This window comes from Desmodus rotundus, chromosome 5 (genome assembly GCF_022682495.2).
Source record: "Desmodus rotundus isolate HL8 chromosome 5, HLdesRot8A.1, whole genome shotgun sequence".
Taxonomy (NCBI): domain Eukaryota; kingdom Metazoa; phylum Chordata; class Mammalia; order Chiroptera; family Phyllostomidae; genus Desmodus; species Desmodus rotundus.
In genome coordinates, this window is record NC_071391.1 from 136,509,687 (window position 1) to 136,532,175 (window position 22,489).

General features: G+C 32.9%; 1 protein-coding gene across 6 annotated transcripts in view; it reads right to left on the bottom strand.

Moving 5' to 3' along the window:
- Positions 1 to 22,489, bottom strand: part of USP34 (ubiquitin specific peptidase 34) — a 223,184-nt gene that overhangs the window by 27,927 nt on the left and 172,768 nt on the right. For all 6 annotated transcript variants that reach the window (XR_008427014.2, XM_053925775.1, XM_053925776.2 and 3 more), the window contains 17 exons: positions 19,700 to 19,872; positions 16,752 to 16,905; positions 15,565 to 15,643; positions 13,860 to 13,913; positions 13,651 to 13,746; positions 10,708 to 10,772; positions 10,382 to 10,457; positions 10,240 to 10,287; positions 10,081 to 10,146; positions 8,185 to 8,265; positions 6,849 to 6,934; positions 6,074 to 6,242; positions 5,901 to 5,975; positions 4,464 to 4,615; positions 992 to 1,040; positions 805 to 909; positions 681 to 725 (listed from right to left, as the gene is read on the bottom strand). Coding sequence is in view for 5 of the 6 variants with exons in the window: in XM_053925775.1 (XP_053781750.1) it covers positions 681 to 725; positions 805 to 909; positions 992 to 1,040; positions 4,464 to 4,615; positions 5,901 to 5,975; positions 6,074 to 6,242; positions 6,849 to 6,934; positions 8,185 to 8,265; positions 10,081 to 10,146; positions 10,240 to 10,287; positions 10,382 to 10,457; positions 10,708 to 10,772; positions 13,651 to 13,746; positions 13,860 to 13,913; positions 15,565 to 15,643; positions 16,752 to 16,905; positions 19,700 to 19,872 (1,573 nt within the window). In the remaining variant the exon portion in view is untranslated. The remainder of the gene's footprint in view (positions 1 to 680; positions 726 to 804; positions 910 to 991; positions 1,041 to 4,463; positions 4,616 to 5,900; positions 5,976 to 6,073; positions 6,243 to 6,848; positions 6,935 to 8,184; positions 8,266 to 10,080; positions 10,147 to 10,239; positions 10,288 to 10,381; positions 10,458 to 10,707; positions 10,773 to 13,650; positions 13,747 to 13,859; positions 13,914 to 15,564; positions 15,644 to 16,751; positions 16,906 to 19,699; positions 19,873 to 22,489) is intronic.

Sequence of the window (22,489 nt, forward strand, 5' to 3'; positions counted from 1 at the left end):
AAGGATCAGCTGGGATTAAAAAGTCAATTGCATGGGAACCACATGTAACAGGAAATGTGTATTTTCCTAGATTAATTTGGAAAACAAAATTCAAAACTCAAATGAGACAACCATGTTTATAGAAAAACTGAGATTAAAAGTACCCTGTAGCAACCTTTGGTCTCAGATATAATTTGTATTAATATGTGACATATATTAAGGAAGCAACTGTAACATTTCCATTTTACAAAAATATTTTTGTACACTACTTTATTCCATTTAAAAAATATATTTCCTGGGGTGGGGTGGAGGGATGGGGAGAAAAGGCATACAACTGTAATTGAATAACAATAAAAATTTTAAAAAATAAAAAATATATTTCCCACCTATCCAGTATTCTGGTTAGTCTATTTTTTTTTTCCAGGCATAATTATATGCTTAAAACCAAATAACACTAAAGTTTAGTATCTAAGTAGGACTCCTTTGTTGAACTTATATGTAAATTCATATTTGAGAAAATTACATCTGTGATAAGATATGAAGCGTTAACTCAGTTTATTCAAGTTACATATGTAAAAACAGGTTATGTTAGGGGGAAACTGTGATAAATTTTTTCAAGGAGAATTTCAAAGGTTCATTTGAAAGCACTATCAATACTGGTAGTAGTTTTAAACACACAAATTAATAAAAGTTCTGCATACCTCAGGAGTCAGTTTTGCTATTGATGTGAAAAGCATAGATACAATCTGAAAGAGAAAAAGGAGAATTTCAGAATATTCTTTTTAAAATTACTAAAAAACTTTAAGATTGTTTCTCAGCACTTACATGTTCTGCAAGTCGATTATTGTATCGACATAGGCTAAAAATCAGATTACAAGTTTGTCTTATATTGATGCCATCACGAATGTGTTGAAACAAGAAGGGAAATCCCTGTTAAAAGCAAAAGTTTTTCATTTAAGAACTGTTGTTAGTTTTGTGATTATCAAATGATCTGATATAGAGTAGGTATTACCTTTCCTCCTGTTAATGCTGCCATGTCAGTCTGTGATAATGTCAAATGCCTGAAAGAAAACATTAGTAGAAATTAAGTTTTTCTTCCCTCTGTACTACTTTGTAGCTATTTGCTTCATGACACACATCAAAATTGTCAATTCAGTTACAACTACACCAAGTAACCACCATAAAATGATTCTAAATTATCTACTAGCTACACTTGCTTGCTAGAGATATTTTAGACAATTTTTAAAGATCCCAAAATTGGTATCTAAAAGCTCAAATCCAATTTATTTCCATTTAATTAATGTTATATTTTGTTATAACACTGGGATAGGTTTAATTTAGATAGCTTTTTCTGAAATGAGAACCTTCAAAATAAAATGAACTTAAAAGAAATACTAGAAAGTTTCACTTCCCAGTTTAAAACTATTACATATGTCTTTTAAACTTATTATAGAAAATTTTAGTACAAAGATAGAAATAGTGAAAGCATTCCATCACTCAGCTTCAAATTATCAAATTCATGGCCAGTCAGATTTCACTGTACCTCCTATTCACTCAGTATGGACTATTCTGAAGCAATTCCAGATGTTTTATCATTTAATCCATAAATCTCAATACATATTGCTAACAGATATTTTTAAATACGTAACCACACTCTCATTATTCATACCCAAAATTAATCAACAATTCCTCCCTATCACACAATATCCAGTTTCTAAAAAAAAATTTTTTGAGTATTTTATTTGGTTGAATCAGGATACAAACAAAGTTCTCTGTTGCAACTGGTTGAAATTATCTTTCAAATCTCTTTTAGACTACTGGTTTCCCCGATTTTGTTTTTATCTTACAATTTAGAAAGCAGGCGATTGGTCCTATAGAACTTCCCAGATTTCCATTTTGCTGAATGTACCCTGTGGTGGTGTTTTAAGATGTTCTCCTGTCCCCATATTTCCTGTAAACTGTTAGTTAGATCTAGAGACTTGATCAAATCTAAGTTTGACTTTTTAATTAAGAATATTTTAGTGGCAGTATGGATTTCTCCAGGAGGCACACAATTAAAAGCTGCCTCACTTTTTGTCATGTTTTCAGCCAATGACTATCATTTCCTAGATCCAATATTTCATTTGGGATGTAAAATATTGATATTGATAATCTAATTCCAGCACTACTTGCTTATTTATTAGCTCAAATACCACTGTGATGACAAACTTCCTGACACTTACCATTTGGTTGCCACGAGATAATAATTCTTGCAGGTAAAGATAAGTGTTTACTATCATTCCTTTATTAACATTTCCAAAATTATGATGTGGCTTCCTAACATACTACATGAAGGCTGTCAGTAAGGTATTTTTAATTCTGTTTTTAGATATTATTATGAACAAATGGATTTAAACATCTGTGATGTATTTTAGTCCACTTGTAAGTTATTATTATTGATGATCAGGTTGCCCAATCTATGACCAGCATAAACCTCTCTAAATTGGCTCTTTTAACATGACCTCAGCAGGCTTCGATAGCCTCTTTGGTTTTCGAATGTGACAAAACATTCTCAGCTTCCCATTCATTTCTTGCTGAAGACCTGAAATTGGCCATATTTCCAAGGAACCATAACTTTTTTCAGTGGAAAAAGGTATCTAGAGACTACAATCTAGCTGCTAAGGGCTTTCATTGATTCTGAGCTGCCCTTGGATTTCTAGGCCTCTTCAGAAAATGGAGGTACCTAATACATGTTTTTGTTTGTCTAAGACAAAAATACACCATAAATGCTATTGAAATTTCCAAATTCAGTTTTAAAGTTATGTAAAAACCCTGTTATTTTATATTTGTGTTTCTTCTTTTCCTAAAAATCTTGTTTCCAATGACATTAACAATTACTTGCTTTATTCTATAATAAAAAAATTTGGAATAATAATTTCAAAACCACTTATGATAATTTTACAATTCTTTTTGTCCTCTAGGTACCTCCTAGTAGCAATTTGTAGTTAAATTAATGTACTCTAAGGTTACTTTAATCAACCCTTCTCTGTGGCTATAATGCCCGCTCAATACCATAGTTAGGTTAGTTTATTTCAGTCTGCTTTTGATTTTTGGGAATGCATTTAATTAATTAATTAATAATTATATCAAAGATTTACATGATTTCAAAGTTAAAACTAAAAAATAAAATAATGTATATTCAAATAAGCCAAGCTTTTATTCCTTTCCCCTCCAGACTATTTTCCCTCCCCCAACCATGCAAAACTATTTATTTTCTTTTTTTGATTCAGTCTTCAAATGAAAAATAACACAGTCAATTCTTATTTGTAATGCTTATGTGCTACCAAGCGCAGCAAACACCAAACTAGTGAATGCTCAATCATTGCTTATAGGGCAAATACAGGGTTAGGTTCCTATAAGCCTCTGGTCAAATTTCCGTCAACCCATAAATAATTACCTTTTTAAATTTAATACATCATTGACTCATTAGCATCCAATTCACAGCAAACAGCATCATAGCTCATACCTGAATGGAGCTTATGTAACACATACATTTTCTTTCTAAGGCACATGATGGCCTTCTGGAGCTAAGAAACACTAGACAGCACTTAGCATTATGCTTGGGGGCCATTTTAAACAGCCACGTCACCAACAAAAAGCAGAAATTTGAAAAATGTGGCATATACTGTGAAAAGGACATTGTTTACAATATGAACACTAAACCTTTCCCCAAATTTATTTGCTTTGCTCCAAGAATGAAAGCAAGAATGCACAATGTCACCATAATTGACTTCAGCTGGGACAGTATACAACAGGCAATTCAAAATTTTCCCTCCACTCTGTACATGTAATTTCTGCAGTCCATAAATGACTGTAAAAGCTCCTGAAGTACTGACTTTAGGATTACAAAAAATTTTAGCAAGCAGGCAAATTTGCAAACAGGATCTATGAGGACACACTCTCTCTCATAGCCTCCCCTTTCTTAAAAAGTAACAGATTATATACACTTTCTCCACCTTGCTTTTTTTGACTTAGTAATATTTATCCTAAAAATTCTCTGAGGTAGTACAGATATATTCCATGCTTCCTTTGTTCAGCTATTGAGTATTCTACTGAGTGGATGCCCTGTTTTTTCAAGTAGTCCCTTCCAGGTAGACATCTCCAGTCTTTTGTTATTGCAAACACTACTACAATAAATAGTACTGCATATATATCTTTCTATATTTGGGGAATAGATTCTTAGAAGTGAAACTGCTATGTTAAAGGATGAATACACATATAATCTGGCTACATACTTTACTGTATATATTTCTAACATGACCCAGGTAAAGTATGAGTTTGGTACAAAGTACTGAAATACTTAAGCTACAAGAGTTGGTAAACTGTGGTGTTATTTAAAAGGACTTAAGTAACAAAAGTTACTGAGTTAATAGTGGTAAAACAATCATGTAAAAAAGAGCAAAACTGAACATGCTATATGCATCTTGAATGTTGACGCATTTCACCTTTCTGAGCGAGACTGTTCAACCAAAAGAGCAACTAAAGCTATCATTTTTTCAAGGGCAGCTGGCCTGTACTTTTCTTCTGCCAGAGAGAGGATATCTTCTTCCTCCTCCTCTTCTTCTCCTTCTTCCTCTGACAATACTTCAACTTGAGGCTAGAGCAGAATAAAATCCAATTTTAACATTATATTAGATTTTAACATTATATTAATTTTTAACACTCATTGAGAGTATACAACTTGATTGTTTTATGTAACTAACCAGGGGAGACAGCAGGAGCATGTATCATGAAAAACAGCCACCCAAAGCCTAACCCTAACTTTAAAGTCTAATCCACATTCGGGACAATTTTAGAACTAATAGGCAGATTCTGATTCTCCATTTTATAATTATTTACCTTACATAATAGATAAATCCCTTACTAATTTCTTTTTTTCTAATAGGCAAGCACCTTTGTAAATAAATCGGGATCAAAATTTATGAGTATGATAAAACAGTATATCCTAGTTAATAAAACTACCAGGTACACAAATTAAGGCATCCTTATTTGTAGTTGTCAAATAATCCAAATAGCAGGTATTGCAAAAAGATATTCATTTGGGCTTAGAAATGCACGAGACTAAAAAAGGTTTTATGATCTAACAAAGCAAAAGAAAAGCAGTCTGAACAAGCAGCCATATAGCTTAGTTACATAACTGTCCATATTCTGAAAAGCATTACAGCATAGTGATTAACAGTTTTTAGATCAAGAGTCTGACCAAGGATCAAAGCTCAGCTCACTGGATCTACAACAAATTAATGTCTTTATGCCTCAATTTCATCTATAAAATGGAAATAACAAAAATACTTACCTCTCTTAGGGTTGCAAAAAGGATTAAACTCACAGTAAACAGTACCATAGCTCATGCCTGAATGAAGCTTACCTAACACATGTATATTCTCCTTGGCACATATTATGGCCTTCTAGAGCTTAGGAATACTGGAGAGCACTTAGCGTTATGCTAAGTGCAAATAGAGCATTCAATCCAATGTGGTCATTACAGAGAAAACAAAATTCACATAATGCTTTAAAATATAAATAGACACGCCACTTAAATTTTTGGAAGACTCTGACAAACTCTATAGCAAAGGGCTTAAAAAATATGGTCAACAAAAATGTTCACCAAAACAACCTGCTAAGGATAGAATTCAAAAGCAGGGTGGCCATTTTTACCTAAATTTATTTGCTTTGTTCCAGGCCCTTACCAGTAAAATTTATTACTTGATTATTTCTTCTCTTGCTATATTCATTGAAAGTATCAATCAAACTTACACCCTTAAAATTATTTAATATCAGTGCCAGCAGAGACTTTAAAAGGTTCTAATATCTAATGATATTCCATGATACAAATTTGTGAACATGGCCTCTAAATCCCTAAAATAAGACAGAATTGTACTTACATTTTCAGGCCCTTTGGTTCCCATGTAAAAATGTACCATTGTAGATATGGCTTGCAATGAAAGTAAAAACTGGCTCTAAAAATAAAAATATTGATTTAAAAATAATATAAAAACAAGTTTTAAATACTGAAAATAGGTACATAATATCAGAAACAAACAAGATACAGCCTCACCTCTTCTTCACCCATTTTGGCAAATTCATAAAGAAAGGCAAAATACTCCGTAAGATGTTTACTATGAGGTTTTACACCATGTTCCATAATTAATAACAGAGTTCTCACAAATCGAGTGACACATGAACGCCCACCAATATCTTCTACTGAGGCATCCATATCATCTGACCTGAAAACACAATTTAATACATCTTAAATAAAGTATGAAGGCTGGAGGAGACAGATACTCTGGGAGAACTGTTTTGAAAAACCTGTATTTATCTTTTTCATTTTTGTAATAATAAATACAATTAACAACAATGTAAGTAGTTGAATTCTAGTAATTGTGTCTGGCTAAATCAATCCAAACAAAAGATGGAGTCATTTGTAGAGGATTTTAAATATGCACTTAAAGAGAAAATAAAATAAAAAGTTAGAACTTTTCAATTTTGATACAAACCTTCTTGGTCTGTATTATAACAGATTACTTTTAAATAAAAGAACTTAAATATTTCATTGTGGATATTTAAAACTACTTTGGCCCTGACCAGTGTGGCTCAGTTGGGCTTCATCCCACAAAGCAAAAAGTTGCTGGTTTCTTTCCCCTTCAGGGCACATGCCTGGGTTGTGGGTTTGGTCCCAAGTGAGGGTGCATACGAGAGGCAACTGATGGATGTTTTTCTCCCTCTCTTTCTCCCTCCCTTCCCCTCACTCTAAAAATAAATAAATTAAAAAATATTTTTTAGGCAGATCATTAAAAATCTTAAAAATAAATGTTTGAGAGAGAACTTCTTACCCATCCTCCATTCCTGGCTGTAGATAGAGATGAGCGTGCACAGGTCTAAGTCTTTGAATCACGTGGATACACAAACGCTGAAACATCTATAAATGAAGATTTAACAAACCAAGAGTCACTCATTCAGATACTGAAAAATTAACACAATTCAAAAAATTCTCTGCCATCCACTTACATTTTGCCCACAGATTAAATCTTTTGACATTCTAAAGCTTTTGTGGAGTCTCAACTACAGACTGAGGATATAAGACAAAGATAGCCCGAAAAACAATATTCAGTTTTATAGTAGGGAAAAACAAAAACAAACAATACATTTCAGGAATAGAGACTGCAGAAAATAAAGCTTCATAAAATTCTCTTAACTAGTGGAGAGTCTCAAGATATACAAATGGCCAATAAGCACATGAAAAGATGTTTAATATCACTATTTATTAGGAGAATACAAACCAGAACCAAAATGAGATACTATTTCATACTCATGAGAATAGCTAAAATAAAAGATAGTAAAAAAATGTTAAAGAGGATGTAGTGAAACTGGAACCCTCACAGATTACTGGTGGGAATATAAACTGATATAGAACCTATGAAGAACAGTTTCGTAGTTCCTAAAATTGTTAAACATAAAAGTGACAGTATGACCCAGGTATTCTACTCCTAGATACATACCAAAGTAAAATCGAAAACTTATGTCCACAGAAGTATTTGAACACAAATGTTCACTGCACCATTATTCAAAATAGCCAAAAAGTGGAAACATCCCAAATGTTCACCAATTGCTGAACGAATAAACAAAATTTGGAATATCCATTTCATGGAATATTATTTGGCAATGAAAAAAAGAAGTACAGATACAACATGGATAAATCTTGAAAACACTGTTAAATAACAGTCAGTCCAAAAGACCACATACTATATGTTTCCATTTATATGAAATGGTCAGAATAAGCAAATCTATACAAAGATAAAGTAGATTAGTGGTTGCCAGTAGCTGGTGAAAAGAGACAGGATAAAATGGGGAGTGACTGCTAACAGGTACAGGGCTTCTTTTTGGAATGTTAAAAATCAGATAGATGATGGTTGCACAAGACTTCAAACCTATCAAAAGCCACTAAATTTTACACTCATTACGAGGACATGTGAATGATTTAAATTACTTGATTGAAATAACATCTAATTTGTTAAAAAAAGGCTGGTGAAAACAATAGAAAAATGACTTTTATGGTAAGAGGCTGATCTTTCCAAACTACTGTAAAAGGTGGTAGATAAAAGACATAGTCTCAGGCAATTTTAGAACTAACCTGAAAGCCATTTCTTTTTCAAATACATTTTTTCTTACCTGTCTCACAATTTGATTAGGGCACTTAATTAATATCTGCATTGGCCACCAGTCATCATCAGCCATTCGGTCCAAAAACCACTGTAAAAAATCAGCGTGATTTTTAACATTTAACCAATTCTTGTTGGGATAAAAATCACATAAAGATTTTACTTCTCATCAATGTTTCAGTTATTTTAAGTTCTACCCAAAAAAGATTCTTCAATTGTTAGAAAGTCCAGTATCTAAAATGCCTGAAGTCATAATCAGGATTACCTTATTACATTCCATGGATTCCATTTACATCACCATGCACAACCTGCATGATGGCAACATGCAGTCCTTACAATAAAATGAATACTGTTTTTCTCTTAGTCCGCATAAATGTCATACTGTAGAGTCTTTTGCTTCTATTATCATGATCAGAGTATGATTCATTTTCTTTATGTTTAAAAACAATTTATGTTCTCTTGATAACAAAAAACATGCTTCATTACCTAAGCTAAGAACAATTTCCCATTCATTTCAACGTATCTATTAATCACATATTTAGCTCTTCTACTGAATTGTACCACCATATATACATACATACACACAATTAATGAAAACTGTAGAAACTTTTAACTCTTTAACAGTTCCAGAAGCAAATCTTTATGAAAAAAACTGAAGTAAAAAATGTATTAAAAAATCAAAACAAAGCAAAATATGACCTAATCAATCAACCCTCCACATCTATGAAACAGTTTAAAAATCATAAAGTGGAAGGGGAATAGAGAAACATGTTAAATAACACCAGGAGGATGCAACCAGTCAAAGCCAGCCATGCGGAAAACCCTACACAACAAATGACAAAGTGGCAAGGAGGAAAAAAAGTAACTTAATAGATAAAAGAAGACTTAAGAAACAAAAGCAAAATGTGGACCTTGTTTCAATATTCATTTAAACATACCACTGAAAAGCACATTTTTTAGACAATTAGAGAAAACTGAACATGGAATGGGTACTAGATGTAAAAGAATTGGTTCTAATTTTACTAGGAGTGAATGAAATATATTACATACATATTTTTAAAGTTTTTGTCTATTAGAGATACATACTGAGCATTTATGGATGTATGATATGGTATCTGCGTTTGCTTTAAGATACTTCAGCTGACAAAAGGTGGGGAGCAGAAATATATGAAAAAAAAGAATGTTACCTTTTGATGAAATTGGGCGATATGTACATACATCTTTCTACGTTTGTGCATGTTTTGAAAGGTTCATTATTAAATTTTGAAAAATTAAGCCTTTGTGTTTGAAATTTATAAATCGGATTCTCCTATTTCATCACTACAAAGTATAATTAGATGACTTTCTATAAGAAAAAATGTTCAACTAATTTCATCTCTACTGCATACTACGCTGTTATCTCCCGCCTCTTAAAAATTTTATAAGCAAATCAAAACTTATAAATGATATTAAGGTAGCAATATGGTTAAGTGATCATTATCTGTGTGTAATTATCTTTAGGGATGTCTCTCTCTTATTATGCAATATGGGAACAGATAATACTGAACATAAACTGATCTACTGGGACACAGGTATATTTTTCTCAAGAGTGGGAGGAGAGATAAAACATTTTAAGTATTCTGTTAACATTCAAGAGTAATAAAGAAATATCTAGTAGTCTTTGAATTTTCTATACTTTTTCCTTCTAATACATGGTTGAGGGGAACCAAAGGATTTTTAAATAACTTAAAAATCAATTATTTAACCAGTATAATACATTTGATACATAAACTGTAACTTTCTCTCAGCTATCAAGTGATTTTAGGAATAACTCAAACTGGGCTCCCTATGATTTGATAGATAAAACAATTTTGCCGTGGCATCTAAGTTAAGAAAACATAACAAAAAAGTGAATTATTTAACTCACCTCACAAGCTGCTTGACTATTATTAAACTGTTTGGTCAACAATTCAATCCACTGAAGCATGGTGGGCTAAAAGAAGAAGAAGTAGTCAAGGCATAAGGACTTCTCAGTTAAAAACCAAAAGATATCAAATCACAAAAATGCACAAAATAAAATGCATACCTTTTCTTTTGAATGAATAAATGTCTCTAGAACAAAGGAAGTACTTAACTGTAAAAACAAAAAAAGATAAAATTAAGCAAAAAATAATTAATTATTTTATAGTAGTCAATTTTGAGAAAATTATCAAAGGCTTATATATTACCTTTGCAGTCATTAGGGATACAGCTTTAGGATCTGGTAATGTACTGGGAATACAACTACACAACTGCCACATAAACCTAGAATTTAAAAATAGTAAGTTGAAATTTTTACAGAGAATAATTGAAATGTATAACAAAAAAAGGGTAAATGGGGGATAAATGGTGACAGAACGGGATTTGACTTTGGGTGGTAAACACACAGTACAATATACAGATGATGTATTATAGAAAAGTATACATGAATCCTATATAATTGTATTAATCAATGTCACCCTAATAAATTCAGTGAAAAATTTTAAAAATCTATTACTAAATTTACCATACTTACCCAAAATATGTATGTTCAAAAATGTTTTTGTCTTGAAGAAACTGCATGTTATCATGCCAAATCCACTGAAGAAAAAAAATGTTAACATCAGACAGCAGAAACCATTTGCTTCATTACATTTTACCAATATTTTAGAAACAAAGCCCCCAAAATATATAAACTTAAAATTCACGTAGATTTTTTTCCAGATATATGGAACATGAAAGTATTATAAGATATTAATCCTGCTCCAATTTATCATTATATATCTGGCTACCTGAAGTGATTATGGTCTTTAAGAAATGTATTTATAAAGTAAGAATTCTGAAATCCCATCTGTTTGAAGAACAAATACATAAATGAATAAAACTGTTATATTACATATTGATAAGAATAGGTTATGAGAGAAAGTATGTTTAAAAACTGGCAAAATAAAAAACTTTAATTCAGGTGGCAGACCTATATGTGAAATAATTTCCCTGCTTAATTACTCTATAAAAATTATGAAAAATAATTATTTCTGACATTAGTCCTGTACAATTGCTTTGCTGTCTTTAGTTTTCATCAGGTTTTATAATCACATCTATTAGGATGCCTGCTCTACATTATGTTTAGAAAAATCACAACTTGTCATTAAATGGCCTTGCTTCAGAGTTCTTGGTCCTCTAGCATTTCCAGGCATACAGCTTTCTATAAAGCTGTAGCAGCAGGAGGAGTTTGACAGCATTCACCTATGCCAATACAGAGCCTTTTCACAGCAACTGAGCCCTATTCCAAGTTTCTTGCTTTTAGCTAGGAACTGTCTCCTTTTTGCTAGAAGACCTGAAACTTTGCTTTGGCCACTATTATCTGCTTTGGACCTAAAGCCTTGTAGTCCCATGATTTTCATCTGACTTACTGCATTTAAATCTGTCCCACTTCTGTTCTACAGAAATATTCATCTTGTTTTTGATTGTCCTTTTTGCGTTGTATCAATACAATATATGTGGAGCCAACTGGGTGTGTCTTAGTGTGAAACTAATGCATGACATTGATCCAAAAGAACTTTCCTAAGTGTTTTCTATATACCTGTCCAACTTCTTCTTGGATCGTCCTTGCACTTATTTATCACTACAGCCACAGAGGTCACCTTTCAGCCCCTAAAACATGCCAATTAGCTCTATCCTTCCCTCAGGAAACTATACAGAATGTTCTCTTTGTCTGAAGTACTCTTCACATGATTAACTCCTCATTAACTTTCAAGTCAAACTTGAAGGACACATTTCCTCATCATTTTCCCCAGCATTCCCAATTCAGCAACCCTTTGTGCGCACTCTACTTGTTTTATCCATAATTGTTACTACCATTTATAATGTCTATTTACTTATTTTATGGTTCTAAAATTTCCTATTTATTTTCTGGGGAAGTCTGTGACTAGCTATATTTTACCTGAATAAATCTAAAGGTCCAGGTTCTAGTTTATATCTAAAATCTATTATTCATGTTAAGGAACAGTAATATTTTTACTTAAATTTTTGGTAAAATGTATGTGCAGGCAAACACTTCAAATTAATAATCTGAAACTGTGATAGGAAAAAATGGTTGGTTTAGGTCTGTAATTAAGAATATTCTAACATAGTTCAGTTGGTTTTTCTTGTCATTACTTCATTATTACAATATGCAAAGGTCTGGGATTCCCTTTTGTCACAACATAAACCAGTGCTTTTCAAAGAATGGTTCAGAAAACTTTGAGTTTCCCTATGACATTTTCAGGGTGTCTGTAAGGTCAAAACAATTTTTTACTCTCATTCTCTCCTAAACATACAATAAAGTTTTTCCAGAGGTTAAATGATGAGATCGCAATAAACCACATACAGAACCTCTTATGAGACACAAATTGTCTTGTATTAAATCAGATATTAAAGAGATGTACAAAAATGTAAAACAGGGACACTTTTCTCACTGAATGGTATCGTTCAACAAACATTTTTTCGCATGATTAATTAGCTTGTCCTAATTCAATCAACCACTTACTATTGAGTCCTCATCTGGAACAAAGTCTAAATTTATCTGAATACCTTGGGGGCATAAAGTCTTGCACATCATGGTGATTCTTACTACTTAATTTTAATTGTGATGGTGGTTGAAATTATTATACAAATAGGTGAGTTTAATAACCTAAAATCTAGTGAAGCATCTAATTTTTCTGGTAAATCCAATTCAAGGGCTTAAAGAAGACAATATTCTTAGCTTTTTATCAGTAATATGGGTAGGCAAGATACCAGTTTTTAGTATGTATTAAGTTTGGGGGAACGAAATCCACTCAGTTTTAAGGCTTGAACACACAGTGCAAATATCAACACATCAATTAGATAGTAAAAATTAAATTCTCTAGATGGAAGAGTATTTTTTCAGGTATAACTTTCTTGAGATTTACGTTTTGTACTTTTGGTGACTGAGTTTATAATACTGACACAACAAACACTGAGTAATAACTACTTTTTATAAATCTTAAAACATTAAAGTAATATTATCACTTACTACATTATGAAACAAAGCCTCATTGCTACAAATGAGACACTTTTTAATATTAAAAATACATATTTCGAATGCATTTCAAATCCACATACATTGTACACTTGTGTATAACATGAAGAATAAGAGAACACTCGTAAACGTATCACCAATAACATGACCAACCGTACAAGTTACTTATGAGCTTGCCATAATTCCATTAACAATTTTGTCTTTCTTATTTTTCTTCAATGTTACAAACAATTTTCCACTCCCTTTGATTTCATTCACTTCATACTCCCATGTTGTATGTCAGTATTAGCAAGAGTAGTTGCATACAGTATTTAAGCCTACCCTGGATTAGATATCCTAATGTTTTCCTAGCCTGTTCTTATATCACAGTACTATTATTATTTGCAAAACTATTGAAACGTGCTTTCAAACTGTTGCTAAAGGTAAATTAACTTATACCTCTAGTAATTCTGATGAAACATCAAATTTGTATTCTTTTCCATTTTCTTCCTCTGGTTCCATGCGTTTGTAAAACAGCATATATGCACTGTGTGTCTTTAAGAAGAAAAAAAAACGTATATTTTCACTTTGACAAAATCTAACTATAAAAGTAGGCAACATAGAAAAAAAGAAAACAATGTAAAATTATATATGGAAGAAACAGTTACCTTTTCAAAAGAGAAATCCATAAATTTATCTGTAACAGAATCGTAGGTCTTGGTCTGTTTTAAAAAAATAAGTTTCCTTCTTTAGAAAATGGGTATATTCAGCTATACTTACATATAAAATATTTCAAAAAAAGCTATTGAATACTATGTAGTAACTTTGTAAACAGTTTTCAAATAACATTACATTCGTAAAACTCCTTGACAGAAGTTTTTGGTTAAGCGTACTAAAAAAATAAAAATAAAAAATGAAGATTCACAATACATTTTAAGGTACTTTACCATAATACATATCAAGCATAAGGGAAAAAGATGGACTTTTAATTTAAAATACTATCTTTTAAGAAAAGAGCTTTTTGCAAACCTTTTTTTTTTTTTTGAGGAAACGTCCTAGGAATAACATCTAGAGATGCAATTAGTTTAGTGATGGCTTCAGTGGTAACTCATTAGTTACTTCCTTCTCCTACCGATTTCCAAAGTGTTAGCAATTTCCCTACTTCTTCTATTCTTTTTTTAATATTTTATTTATTTTTAGAGATAAGGGAAAGGAAGGAGAGAGAGAAACATCAATGTGTGGTTGCCTCTAATACGCCCCCTACCAGGGACCTGGCCTGCAACCCAGGCATGCGCCCCAACTGGTAATCGAACTGACAGCCCCTTGGTTTGCAGACCGGCACTCAATCCATTGAGCAGCACCAGCCAGGGCTTCTTTTCTCTTCAAAACAGTACATAACCAAAGAGCAATAAAAAAAATGCCCTTCACTAAAGTCCAAAATGTGAAGTTATTTCACAACAAACATGGCTATTAAAGTGAAAACTGGTCTATCTGGGCTTAACTGTGAAATGGAAAGACTATGAAATACGTCACTTATAAGAATCAACAGGGTACTAAAAAAATTTCAGAAAACTGGTATTAGGATAAAATGCTTATGAAGAGTGAAATTATTATAGTACTAATCCAAACCTAATTGTCTTTCCTTACATTTTACTTCTAATTATGTAACAGACAAACTATTCTTTTTCTATTCTCTCACTTGTAATAACCAGGTTGCTGCTGCTTTACAAAAGGCACTAAATGAACAATTCTTTAAAGTTAGCTCAGTCCAACTTCCTTGTCAAAAAAGCGTTCATATTAAGTCTATAAAGAATAATTTCTTTTGGCTCTAATCCCAAAGCATTCAAGAAAACAACTTATTCAATTATAATGTCTCATGACAATGTAATTCAATTCCTATACTATTATTTAATTTTCAAGTCTTAAACTTCTTAATCAGTTGAAGGCAAAAATAGTAATTGTTAAAATATTCCCCAGTTTTCTATTACATTCTCTAAACATACTACACTTCCAATAAATGCCAGATGAATAAAATCTAGATTTAATTATAGTGATTAAAAGAAAGTTAAAGTGAGCTCTGGCTGGTGTGGCTCAGTGGACTGAGCACCAGCCTTTGAACCAAAGGGTTGCTGGTTCTATTCCCAGTCAGGGCATGTGCCTGGGTTGTATGCCGGAGCCACAATGGGGGGCATGCAGGAGGCAACAACACATTTGATGTTTCTCTCCCTCTCTTTCTCCCTCCCTTCCCCTCTGTCCAAAAGTGAATAAATAAAATCTTTAAAAAAAAGTTAAGTGATTCTGCTATTGGATTTTATGATACTGCAAAGCATCTGAAAGATCATAAACCATTTATAATATCTGAGTAAAACTTACTGTCATCTCTCCACCAAAACATTCAGAGGCAAGTTGAGCAGAATCAAAAGGTTTTACCTCAGCATCATTAAAAAGATACCTAAAACAGAGTACATGGTGTTGATAAAGTATATATATATATGCACACTAAATATCTCTGTATTATTCCTATTTTTAAAATATTTAATTACATACTGATATAAATAATTATCAAACTATAATTAATATGAGGTAAATTCTAACTAGGCTCTTGTTCTGACAACTCTAATCCACGAGAAATTGGGAATATAATTTTACAACACAGTCATAACCACCCGAAAATTTAAGATCCATTTATAACCTAGAAGTAACAAGAATTCATAAAAAACAGTTGAAAGTATGCATAATTATAACATGTAAAGCTACTGAACAGAAAAAAATTAGGAGATGAAACAACTCCTAAAGATAAAGATGCCATTTAAAAATTTATGATTATAATAAAAAAAGATTTAAAATATAGTTATGGAAATATTCAAAAGGACAAAAAAGTTAAAGACATCATGGACATGATGGCCTAAAGACTGAGAAATAGCTGAACAAAACTATGCTAACTGTAGATCAATGTACTAATGTAAATTTCCAAAGCAATATCCCCAACACTTAGAACACTGCCTAGCACAGATATAGTCTGTTTGTACACAAGATTCTACCTAACAACACCTGAAGACCAAAAAAAGTTATGTAAGAACTGATTTAATGACTTCCAACCATTAACTTGATAAAAGATGATAAAAAAGAATGTGTGTGTCAAAGGGGAAAGGTAAGGTAAAGGGAATGAAGCATGAAGGTAAACTTCCTACTAGAATATATAAGGACTTTGTGTACACCCTATAGAAGGCATTAAAATAGCTTTTGAATGAGTGCACACGGATAAGATTTTGAAGGTACAGTATTTCCTGTGAATATAAAGTTCTGTGCAAAATTTTGTGTGTCACTTTCCTCCGGAGAGCATTCATCAAATTTTCAGAAGAGTCTGGAGATCCATAAAGTTTAAGAATAATAAGTGACCTTTGAAAGTCATTTAAAAATTCTATCTAACCCCTTTCCTAAATTTATAGAAAGCTCTTAGAAAACTAAAATCAGAAAACAAAATCTAAAGAGAAAACTATTATAAACTTATATTTAAAGGAAATATTTTTTAAAATTCCAGTAAAATATTTAAAACTCACCATTTATTGTTTTTATAGGCATGTGGATTGACTATATCTCTGATGAAGCTATAATAATGCCCACCATCTGCTGTTCCTGTGTGAACAGTCACTCCTATCAAGTCATACTCATAGCTCTCTGTGTCTTTTGAATGATCACTGACTTCCTTAAAACCTGAAATGATTTACATAAAATAATGGCAATAATTTTGAAAACTGCATAGTGACATCTTAGAATCACTTTATATAACATACTTTATGTACAGAAATAGGTACAAATACTTTACAAAACAACTGTATTTACTAGTGAGTCACCATCCATAGCCTAAAATTTTAAGGAACATTTATACAAATCATTGGAATAACCATGTGTTAGTGCGTAACTACAGACAACCTCAATGTGATATATAAATACAAACTGTGTTCTTTTCGTTTAATCTGGCTATTTCTTTTAAAATAGATAAATACGAATGAAGCATTTTGTACTACCTTTATTAGGAGCAAACAAAATCTGAAAGGGCATTTACATATTTAGGTTTTTTCGTCTCATGTTAAGGAAAATGGGGCCACTGTACTGACAGTATGTTTCCAGCTATCAGTTAGTAGGAAGCACTCTATATTAGAAGCTCTATGTAGACAGAAATGGAAATTAAAAATATATTTCCTGCCATAAATATTTAAGTTTGAAAGATGTTAAATACACTAAGGAAAAAAACTTCAGAATGGTTTAAGTTTAAAGATGTATGATTCATGACCTGTATTCCTGGCATCACATAGAAAGGAAAAAGTACAGTAGGCCCTCCACATCCACAGGCTGCACATTTATGGATTTAATCAAAGGCAGATAGCAAACAGTATTTTGGATACAGTTAGGACTCTGCAGTTGGGAATCTGTGGATGTCAAGGACCGAATGTATGCATTATTCTACACCATTTTATATACGGGAATGAGCATCTGTGGATTTATCTGCAGGGGTCCTGGAACCAATTCTCTGAGATACCCAGCAACGACTGTATAATCAGAAGCAAGTGAGAGCAGATTTTGGTTGACTTGAGTGCACAGTTTAAGCTAGAAAGTGAAGTAATAATTACGTGGAGAAGAAAAAATGACTGACAGTGTCAAAGCAGTGGCTGAGGAGTTGGATGTGTTAGGGTCTGACTCTAAATGCATCCCCTGTGGCCTAACAAATTCCTTTACATTAACATAAGTTTCTGCTACTTCCACCCAGGAAGCATCATGAAAAAATACAATGAAGCACAGTTCCTGTGCAGTCTTGCTGTAATTTTATAAAGGGTTTGAAAAAAGTTCTAAAATGTAGGCAGAGTGTATATAATGTCCACTTCTTAACTTCACCTGCATTTTTAAACTTATCATCTCTACTGGCTCATTGTCTGCAACTTCTCATCTTCCTCAAATTAAACTTTAAAAATTACCTCCCATAACTCCATGTTCCTTAAAGAATGTTCCTCTCTTGAAAGATTACCCTGCCCTCGTTGTTCACACCTCTTGCATCTCTCATTTAAAGAGTGTAAAGCTTTTATTAAATACTCAGTTAAGTGCCAGACAATAGAGTATAAAGATCGAAACATTGTTCTTTTTCCTAAATCTTATGATAGCTTCTGCAAACCTTAACATTTTAAATCAGCAGAACTTTTTATACAAAGAAAAATTGCCAGGACCCTTCCTATGTAAGATGGAACTTCTCTGGCTGAAGAAAAGTGGAAAAGGCAAACACTGGATATGTTCTGCTTTCTTCTCTCAACCATTTCCATTCCTCATTCTGGGATCCTTGAGGCACATACACAGATGTTTGAAAATTACTGGTCTTATGAAAGTAACAACTATTTGGAGGTAACTACTTATGAACAAAGGGCCTTATCTGACTCAGTGCAATCTTCCTTCCTATTGCAACACCCAAATGAAACTGCTCTGGATAAAGATAACCAAAAATCTTCTCCATGACAGATTATGTTCCATTGTGTTCCTACTGAAACTGTTCCTTTTCTTTAGCTTTCAATCATTCTGACCACATTTCCTCTTCCTTGAGGTCTTGAAATGATGACCCCCTCATTCACCTGGATGATTCTTCCAGAAGCCCAAATCATTATTGACTTTTTCTCCTCACTCTAGTAGCAGACTGACTAAAATGTAAGCTTCAAAGAAGCAGATACCTTGGTTCTTTGTCACTATATTCCCATTACTAAAAGAACAGCAAATTACATAGTAGGTAGATGTTCAACAACTCTGTTGGATTTGTTTGTTCATTCAATCAACGAGTCCTATTAACTGTTGCTCCATACACTTCCCCAACCTTACCGGTATGCTTTCTCATCTAAGTTACCATCTCTGTAGTTTACCAGAATGGCCTCCCCATATCCCTTTCATCATCCTCGAATCCATTTTGATTGTTGTAGTCAGATTAACCTTTTCCAGATCCCACCTGGTTCCCATTTCAGTTCCCTGCTCAAAATCTTCCAGTGGTTTCCACACTGAATAAAGATCAAAATTATTAACATGACCTACAAAACAAATGATCAGGCCACTGCCTTCTGCCCATTTCATGAACCCCACCCCCACCCACCAAAGAGCTTATCCATTCCTTTCAATCTAGCTCTTACTCAAACTCTGCTTCAATGTTACCTTCTCATAAAAGCCCTCCCTAATTCCCCTAGAACTGTAATATATTCACTGTCCTATTTGACAACACATTCATGTTTGTTCAGTATAAGACTTGACCACTAGACTTAAGTTCTACAAGGGCAGGAACCACTACATTTTTTCCAATGCCTAGAAGAATGCCTAGAATACAGTCCTAGTAGATTATTACATATTTACTTGCTAACTGACTGAACGTGCCATACTGTCTTTTAAAAACATTCTTCTAACAGTCAGGTTAATTTTAAAGGTACAACTTTATGATTATCTAGTTATATAGACTTACAATAAGAGAAGAGAGATGGAAAATTACCTTCTTTCCTGTCACTCTTTCCCATAAGAAAATCTTCTGTATAGGGTGTCATATCCAAACGTAATGGAAAGGAAAAGTGTGTGTTCACTTTCTCTTTCATCATCGTGACCATATTAAATGTATACCTCATAGTATTAAAACTCAGAATACGAGGCAATTTCTTAAAACATGCCCTGAAGGACAGAAAAAAAAAATAATGAAACTCTTGTTAAAAATTGTCTTTCAAAAATACTTCAAGAGGGGCACATGTGTGTCTGTCCCCCTCTTACAACATTTTTCATTCTGAAAAAGCTTTCCTTTGTCTAGATAAATTACAGTAGACTGTGGTAAATGCCATGATGGAGATATGTAAAGGGGCTATGGAAGCTCAAAGAGCCACAGAAAAGAGCCACACCTACTTCAAAGAGAAGGGGTCTTTGGTTCAGAGTTTTCTTATCCACCTTATATAACAAAGGATGAAGTATTTATTTTGCACAGTCTCTCTGTATCATTTATTATTTATGTGACCCTGAAAAATTAACCTAAGCTTAATTCCTGATTTGTAAAATAGAGAGTAAACTGTCTACTCCCTACAATGTTCATAGAACACTGTCTGGCAAATATTCAATATGTGATGCCTGGTATTACAATAATCACAGCAGCAGCAAATGAACTAGTTACCTAAATCTTATGGCTGACATATTGCTAGCTCAAGTTTAAAAAAACAAAAATGCAGTTTAAACAAAACATATATAAAAACTAGGATTCATGAAAACTATGAATTTCAGGGAATACTTCACTGTACATGCAGAATTCAAAAGAGAATTTCTTTAAACCAAGAGCTCAGTTTTGTTTTTTTAAGTTATTTAGGAAGACGAAGGTAGGGGAAAGATGTCATAAGAAAAGGGAATAAGAGGTTCTCAAAATTCATCACTACTGATTATTTGGGACTAGCAAATATTAAGGCTACAGAAGTATAAAGAAGTCAAATGATGAAGGGTCTTGTATGTAATGTTAGAGTATGAACTTTATCCTGAAAGCTAAGCGTCACTGAAGGACTTGTGGTGGCAATGAAGCACATGTTGAGTCAGAGGATAAAATAAACATCTAAAAAGATGAGACTTTATGTTATAAATCTATTAAATCTATGAGACACACAAGTAGACAGTTGGAAGAGCACAGCATTCTGAATTAGATAAGATAATTTGGGAATCATTAGAATGTCAGCAGAGATTAATGTTATAGTGGTAGATAAAATTACTGAGGAAAGAATGAATAAACTGAGAAAACCAGAGGTTTAAAGATAGAGCAGAATATGACCCTCAGCCCATTTCTGTTGACCATTTATTATGTTATTACAAACATCTAAAAATATAAAAGACTGAATAACACTTTCGCATAAGAGAGATGAGACACTACTTCAAAAACACAAAAAACAAAGCCCCCCCCAGCAGAATCATATCAGCCAAAAAGAAAATAAAAAGTTTCAAGCAGATTATCAAGAATGACAGATTTATTCAACAAATTTATATATTCCAACTAAAAAGAGATTCTCCAAAGAACATGAGTCACTGTTTCAATTATCTTTTATTGACTCCTCATTTTATTCCTCCACAGTAAAACACTTTTGACTGACAGCATTCTGTGTTGAGTCCTTAACTCTTACCCTAATCTAGTTCTTGTCAGATGAGTTTGTTTTCTTCCTGTAACTACCTGCACAACTGTACTTTCATTTGACTATGTCCACCTACACCTTTTCTCTTTTGCACCAACTTGACATCTGGAAATTCAGAAAAAGAATACTTTTCCTTTCAAATGCATATTTACCTGGAAAAAAAATCTTCTATTAAAAAATCTGAAGCAATGACTTCTCATTCTCTGCCTTCAAACATGCTCACATCTATTTAATCTAGAAAATTGCTTAGCTCTGGCTGGCGTGGCTCTGAGCGCTGGCCTGAGAACCAAAGGGCCTCTGGTTGAATTCCCAGGTTGAATTCTCTAGTTGAATGGTATGTGAGAGGCAACCACGCACTGATGTTTCTCTCCTTCTCCTTCTCCCTCCCTTCCCCTCTCTCTAAAAATAAATAAATAAAATCTAAGAAAAAGAAAACTTCTGTTTGATCCCAAAGTTCTTTCTAGATTCTATCTTCCTTGCTGTTCTCCATTGTCAAACTTCTGAAATGAATGATCTACACTTGATTCCATATACCCTGATAACCCTGTTTTTATTGCTATAACCTGACAAAACACAGAGTAACTTTTTGAAACGGAACTCAATGCTTTTTACTCAGCTGTCACTTTCCCCCATCTCTCTAAACTGTATCAATTGAATACCTTCTTCTCCATTTTCTGGAAAACAACCCTACTTTGATTTTCTTTCTTTCTTGGTTTTGACTCTCACTTTTTCCTCTGCTCTTTTAGGCTGGCTTAAGTCTCAGACCTTTGCAATAGTTATCTTCCTTCCCAGGCAGATGTTCTAATGCCAACAATCAATTATGCAGATAGTCCCCAAATCTAGGTATAAATCACTTGATGTTATTATATATTACCAATCTTGTTTTCTATTACTGGTTGGTGCAAATCCTCTACCTGAATCATGCAGGCTGGCCTAAATCCTTGCACATACAAAGTCATTTCTATTGCTCTGTCTTTGTTCCTAGCAACTAACTGCCTAAGATGCTCTTTCAATCTAATTTCTATTTGTCATTCAATAGTCACCTGTAGGATGAAATTGAAACATTTTTACCCAAATACTCTGTCCTAAACTGACAATCCTATGGCTGGGCTCTTAAGAAAAAAATCTCTCACTTT